This window comes from Paroedura picta, chromosome 5 (genome assembly GCF_049243985.1).
Source record: "Paroedura picta isolate Pp20150507F chromosome 5, Ppicta_v3.0, whole genome shotgun sequence".
Classification (NCBI taxonomy): domain Eukaryota; kingdom Metazoa; phylum Chordata; class Lepidosauria; order Squamata; family Gekkonidae; genus Paroedura; species Paroedura picta.
Window position 1 is genome coordinate 22283535 of NC_135373.1, and position 6986 is coordinate 22290520.

Here is a 6986-nt window from a genome sequence, read left to right on the forward strand (position 1 = left end):
TTTTTGGGTCTCTTGATGCAGAACTACAGAACTCTGAAAATAACAAAAACCCAAATAATCCTGAAATCTTGGGAGTTTAACTTCAGGCATCCCTGAATTTCAGGCATTGCATCATTTTGGGTCCCGTATAAATTTTGGGCACTATTTTGAAGTCAAAATATCTGAATACCCTTAGGGGTATTTAAAACCACAGCTATGTGAACCATATAATGCAGTGAGAGATTTTGCCATATTTAGTTTGTAGCCTCTAGTCAAAAAGTTAGTCTTTTTGCCATTGTCATTGTCAAACTGCATTGCACTAGGCCATAGGCCATAGCAAAATCAGATACAATAAAATTGTTAAAAACAAATGCAGAATAAAAATTACATACATTAACCCATACTTTCTGCTCATTAGCCCGCAGTATTTGCCACAAGGCAAGCTCAAATCTTTCTTGCGGCCAGAGCAAAGGTGGCAACCCTTCGTGTCACAAATGGGTCCGTATTGGAAAGCAAATACCTTAATTTATCATGAGCTGAAGAAAATGCCCCCCGGAATGATTTTATATAGAAATTTCTTCCTTGGATCTGTGTAAAGTGGACATTCCAGTAGATAGTGTGGCAGATCTTCAACTACTAGGTTCCCACAAATACAGAGACGTTGTAAAAGAGGAATTTGAGCATATCTCCCAGTCAGAACAGAAGAGGGCATTGACTGAAATCTCAGGGCTGAAAATGCTGCCCTTAGCTTGCTCACATTTATATTACCCAGATACGGGGCTCTGCTGTGATCTTTTTTAAGGGTCTTAAACCACGGAGCACACCTGGACTTTAGACTTTTTGCGTTCAAGCCAATAAATATTGAAGTATAAATCCACCCTCGTCTTCACTCACAGAACTACTGCCCATAGCCATCGGGTTTCCAGATCACTCCAGAGCATTAGACAGACAAAAATGCTTATTCACCCAGTACTTTTTATCCTGTCTTTCTCCTAAAGACCTCGGAGAAGTACCTGTTGTCTTTTATCAATACTGAAAGCCCAGAAGAAAGGTCCCATCTAGTCTAATTTCTACCTGGTACCCAATAGTGCAACTGGTATAGGAGAAGTAATTTGCTGGTGAAAATGAGGAAGCAAATGACGGAAAGATAGGAAAAGTTATCAGTTTCCAGGCTATTTATTTCAGAGGGAGAGTTCATGGTGTGTCCTGAGTGCAATGAGAACTAAAAATGATTGGCTGTAAGCAGATCAAAACAGCCATTGACTTGAATGTGTCCAGCCGTAGTTCTTTGCAGATGTTTGTGCTCATCGCTGTCCTTTGCTGCCTAGGCCAAACAGTGAGGTGACCATCAGAAGATGGCGGAGCCCGTTGATGATGACTTCCTGCCCACCTGCTTGCTTCCCTCCCACCTCCAGCCAATGACATGAAAATCATCCTAGTAAAATCCTAGAGACATCCAGCCATGCTTACTGATTTTGTTGATTGTGTAACAAAGAGCTGCGGGCAATAAGAACTGTCCTGTCACTGCCCTGGAGGATGGCCAAGGCTTTGCGAAAATAATAAAAGAAAACTTCAGCTGCATTGTTGCTGTCTCGGTCCTCTCCTTTCAATTTTAAGATCGATGATTTTAGCAATGGCTCAGGGGGTAGAGCATCTGCTTTGCATGAAGATACCTGGTTCAATCCCAGGTATCTTCAGTTAACAAAAGGCTCAGATTGCTGCTGTTGATAATGAAGAAGAGTTGGTTCTTATATGCCACTTTTCTCTACCTGAGGGAGTCTCAAAGTGGTTTACAAACACCTTTTCCATTAGTCCCCCCACAATAGTCAACCTGTGAGGTATGTGGGGCTGTGAGAGGTCTGAGAGAACTGGGAATGGGCCACAGTGAACCAGCAGGCCTCAGGTGTCCCAAAGCATTTTCCAATCGTCTTCCCTTTCTCTCCCTATAGCAGACTCCCTATGAGGGAGGTGGGGTAGAGCAATGGTCCCCAACCTTTTTATCACCGGGGACCACTCAACGCCTTTTACTGAGGCCCGGTGGGGGGGGTAGATTACTCCTCTACTCTCAACCACTGCCCTAACTCTCTCTGATCGCTGTGGTAATGTTTAAACATCCCTTCAAAATAAGATACAGACACGCAACAACAATGAACATAAGGAACATTTTATTTTCTTCGAAATTTTAACTTATGACAATGACAAATCAATGGGAACCCTGAGCTTGTTTCTCTGCAACGAAATAGTCCCATCTGGGAGTGATGGGAGACAATGACACCCGAAGTGTGTTGTAAAGGGGAGATGAAGTAAAGGGCTGGGGGCGGGGGGGGAGAAGGCGTCCTTCGGGGCCCATCTCCAATTAGTCAAAGGACCACATGTGGTCCGCAGCCCACAGGTTGGGGATCGCTAGGGTAGAGAGCCTCACATGGAAGCTGGCAACCCTAAGATGAAATGTCATTTCAATTCCCATGTGTCTTCAGCCATTTACTTGTTCACTATTTACAGTTTCAGGCTGGAAATATTTATTTAGATCTTCCTGCACTTTTCAGACTCACAGGACAGATGTTGGTCTGCCTGTCTGCGCCCCAGAATACAGACAGTTGCTGGTAAGGGCTGGGCATAGCCCATAGCCCAAGAGGGACACACCTGCAGCACTTCCTCCCAACTGCAGGCAAAAATGGCTCCTTTGAAGGCTGGACTCTGGGGCATTGTACGATTTTGAAGTCCAACCTCCAAACCTACAGGAATATTTCCAACCAAGGGGTAGCCAACCACCAGGTGGGGCCTGGAGAGCTCCTGGAATTACAGCTCACCTGCAGAGTTTAAAGATCAGCTCCCCAGGCAGAAAGGGCTACTTTGGACAGGGTTGTGGTAGAGAAGAAACATTTAAGGCTTCCCACACAGGTTGTTGTTGAATTGAAAGACTTGAGACCTACTGCACAGGGGTTTTGTGCAGATGAAACAGGAGACAAAAGAACCAGCTTAATCTGCAGAATAACACTGTGCAGTGGCCTCAAATCTGCAGAGAGTTGCAAAGAAGACACATGGCTTGGCTGTGTCTAACCCCCGGCCAGAGCAGTATTTTAAATGAGAAGGGGCTTTTCTGTGGCCTCCCTGTCAGCCAACTGTTTGGCAGAAGAGGAAAGTTCCCCACCCTCAAAAGGAATGCCCTCAGGCTCCCCTGCATTGCTCTTGGAAACGCCTCCCTCCCCTCAGTCAGTTAGAGGCTCCTTCGAAGCAGGCTTGAAGGAAGAGGGAAGGAGAGCACTCTGCAGCCTCCTGCCAGCTCTGTCAAGGTTCTGAGGCAAAGTTACAGTTGGACATGACAATTAGGACAGCTTTGGGTGAAAAGGGCACAGCCTATCCTTTGGCACAGCCTGTCCAAGCCTCCGTTCTCATCCCCTTGACAGCCCTATTGATCTCCTCTCCCTGAGGTGGTCAGGGGTAGACTGGCAGCGATGTCTCCAGATTGCCCCTGGCTGGGCTGACTGGATGGAATTTTGGTCTGTCCTAGTGAGGGGCCATATTCGTGCCTTCCGATTGTCCCCTCCTCTTGTCAGTCTGGGGCCAAGGGGCCAATTGTTGGACCCCCCATCCCGGACTGAGCCCACCCCAAGAGCCCTTACTGTTTTATTAAGAGGGACAGATTCTATGATTCTATATACACACACTCATAAAATACCTTTATTAGCATTGTGTTACATGTATTTTTAATACAAAATTTTAAAGGCAAATCTAAAGAAGCAGTTTTATTTCATTCTGCTCCTTTATGTATTTGATTTTAGCATGCTTTCAATTGTGAAACATTGTGTTTGTACTGACGAGGACCATAACAATATACTGACTGACGTAACAGGGACACTTATTTTCCAAAAACTGGAACTATCCTTTGTAAACAAAGATTATGTCCTTCTCAGTGTTTGCTGAGTGAATCACAGAAGAACAAACCCTGAGGCTGCAAATTCAAAGAACAAAGGAAATTGGACATAATTAATGTTTGTCCAAAACAATGCAGTCAATGATTTTTATAACCTTGGTCCATGTAACAGATAATCTGTGCCCAACTAATTAAATGCAACATCAAACATCAACACCCACCCAAAATAGCTTCAGCATTTAAAAAACATATCATATAATTTCTGCTTCAGTAAATGAAGTGTTACCAGGACTGTAACCTTATACACACTTTCCCAGAAGAAAGCCCCATTAACATTACAGGACTCTTTACTGAGGAGTAAGATCTGTACAGATCTGTGTTCCTGGAGAATAAAGCAGCTGTACAAAACCTTATCAGCCCAAATGCTGTTAAAAATGCTGTTAAAAAGTTATTGATGAATCCCCACCCCCACCCCCAGACCCTTGAACTGGTCAGAGTAAAGTGTCTAGCTTGGTTATTTAACATCATAGAATCACAGAGTTGGAAGGGACTTCTGGTGTCATCTAGTACAACACCCTGCAGTATGCAGGAAACTCACAACTACATCTACAGATGGCTCAGGGTATTTGATGAACTACTAGAATCATAGTATCATAGAATCATACAGTTGGAAGGAACCTCATATGTCATCTAGTCCAACCCCTTGCACTATGCAGGACACTCACATCCCAAATGCTCATCTACTGTAACCTGCCACTCCTTTGCCTTCACAGAATCAGCCTCTCCATCAGATAGGTATCTAGCCTCTGTTTAAAAATTTCCAGAGATGAAGAACCCACATTCAACCCCATGCCTGTACAGACTGGACAACCCCTCCCCTTCCTCTTCCCACTGCCAAGCTCTAGCACCCATTGTATTCTTGTCCCTAGTCATAAAATAATAGAGTTGGAAGGTCCCTCATGGGTCATCTAGTCCAACCCCTTGCACTATGCAGCACACTCACAAACCTATCGCTCATCTACTGTCACCTGCCACCCACTTAAGCTTTCACAGAATCAGCCTCTCCGTCAGATGGCTATCCAGCCTCTGTTTAAAAATTTCCAAAGATGAAGAACCCACCACCTCCCGAGGAAGCCTGTTCCACTGAGATTCTGCTCTGTCAGGAACTTCTTCCGGATGTTTAGATGGAATTTCTTTTGAATTAATTTCATCCCATTGGTTCTGGTCTGTCCCTCTGGAGCAAGAGAGAACAATTCTGCTCCATCCTCCATATGGCACCCTTTTAAATACTTAAAGATGGTTATCAGATCCCATCTCAGTCGTCTCCTCTCTAGGCTAAACAGACCAAGCTCCCCCAAACTTTCTTCATGTCTTGGTCTCCAAACCCTTCACCATCTTTGTTGCCCTCTTCTGGACACCTTCCAGTTTGTCAACATCCCTCTTCAACTGGGGTGGCTAAAACTGAACGCAGTACTCCAAGTGAGGCTGAACTAGAGCAGAGTAAAGCTACCATCACCTCCCATGATCTGGACACGATACTCTGTTTGATACAGCCCCAAATCCCATTTGCCTTTTTAGCCACTGAGTCACACTGCTGACTCATGTTCAATGTATGGTCTACTAAGACTCCTAGATCCCTTTCACACATGCTACTGCCAAGACAAGTGTCCCCCATCTTATATTGGTGTATTTGGTTTTTCCTACCTAAATGTAGAACTTTACATTTGTCCCTATTGAACTTCATTTTATTCAATATAGGCCACTTCTCGAGTCTATCAGGATCATCCTGTATTCTGCTGCTGTCTTCAGTTGTGTTTGCTACCCCTCCCAGTTTAGTATCGTCTGCAAATTTAGTAAGTATCCCTTCTAATCCCTCATCCAAATCATTTATAAATATGTTGAACAACACAGGCCTCAGGACAGATCCTTGGAGTACTCCACTTGTCACTCTTTCCCAAGAAGATGCTGAACCATTAACAAGTACCCTCTGGGTACGATTTGTCAACAAGTTATTGATCCACCTGACAGAATTAGGACTCATACCGCATTTTACCAACTTGTGAACAAGAATATCATGTGGAACCTTATCAAACGCTTTACTGAAATCCAGATAAACTATGTCCATGGCATTCCCCTGATCCAGCAAGGTAGTCACTTTCTTGAAAAAAGAGATAAGGTTAGTCCAACATGACTTGTACTTGCAAAACCCATACTGAGTCTTAGAAATCACAGCTCTCAGTTCCAGCTGCTCAAGGAACAAGTGTTTGATTAGTTTACCAGCTACAGCTACAGATGTCAAGTTGATGTGTCGATAATTACCTGGATCCTCCTTTTTTCCTTTATTGAAGATGGGGGCAACATTTTCCTGCCTCCAATTGTCTGGCACCTCACCTGTTCTTCAAGAAGTGTCAAAATAATGGACAGAGGTTTAGAGATGACATCTGCAAGTTCTTTTAGTACCTTGGATGCAGTTCATCTGGCCCAGAAGACTTTGTTTCATTTCAAGAAGGACTTAGATAAAATTGAATGGGTACAGAGGAGAGTGACGAGGATGATCTGGGGCCAAGGGATCTAGCCCTATGAAGATAGGTTGAGGGACTTGGGAATGTTCAGCCTGTAGAAAAGGAGGTTGAGAGGGGACATGATAGACCTCTTTAAGTATTTGAAAGGTTGTCATTTGGAGTGGGGCAGGATGCTGTTCCCATTGGCTGCAGAGGAAAGTCCCTTCCAACTCTATGATTCATTTAAAGAAACTAGGTGTTTGTTGACTGCTCCAACAGTGCTCCTAGGCCACCATTCCCATCCCCTGTGTTGTGTTACTAAGCAGAAGCACTTAACATGCAACTCCTCCGCCAGCCTTTGATGGTGCAATCCTATGTCATGAGTCCCTTAAAATCATAGAATCATTGAATAACAGAGTTGGAAGGGAGCCTGCACAAAGCAGGACACTCACAATCCTATTGCTCATCCACTGTAACCTGCCACCCCCTTGAACCTTCACAGAATCAGCCTCTCTGTCAGATGGCTATCCATTCTATGTTTTAAAATTTCCAAAAATAGAGAACCCACCACCTCCAAAGGAAGCCTGTTCCTTCTAAGCCTGCTTGTGACATTTTGTGAATAAAGTAATATT

At 44.1% G+C, this 6986-nt stretch overlaps 1 protein-coding gene across 1 annotated transcript in view; it reads left to right on the forward strand.

Moving 5' to 3' along the window:
- The window catches only part of LOC143838858 (uncharacterized), a 40456-nt gene extending 38896 nt beyond the window's left edge, over window positions 1–1560 (forward strand). The window contains exon 35 of the mRNA XM_077340769.1: window positions 1308–1560. Coding sequence (XP_077196884.1) covers window positions 1308–1319 — 12 coding nt within the window. The 3' untranslated portion in view covers window positions 1320–1560. The remainder of the gene's footprint in view (window positions 1–1307) is intronic.
- The last annotated feature ends 5426 nt before the right edge of the window (window positions 1561–6986 follow it).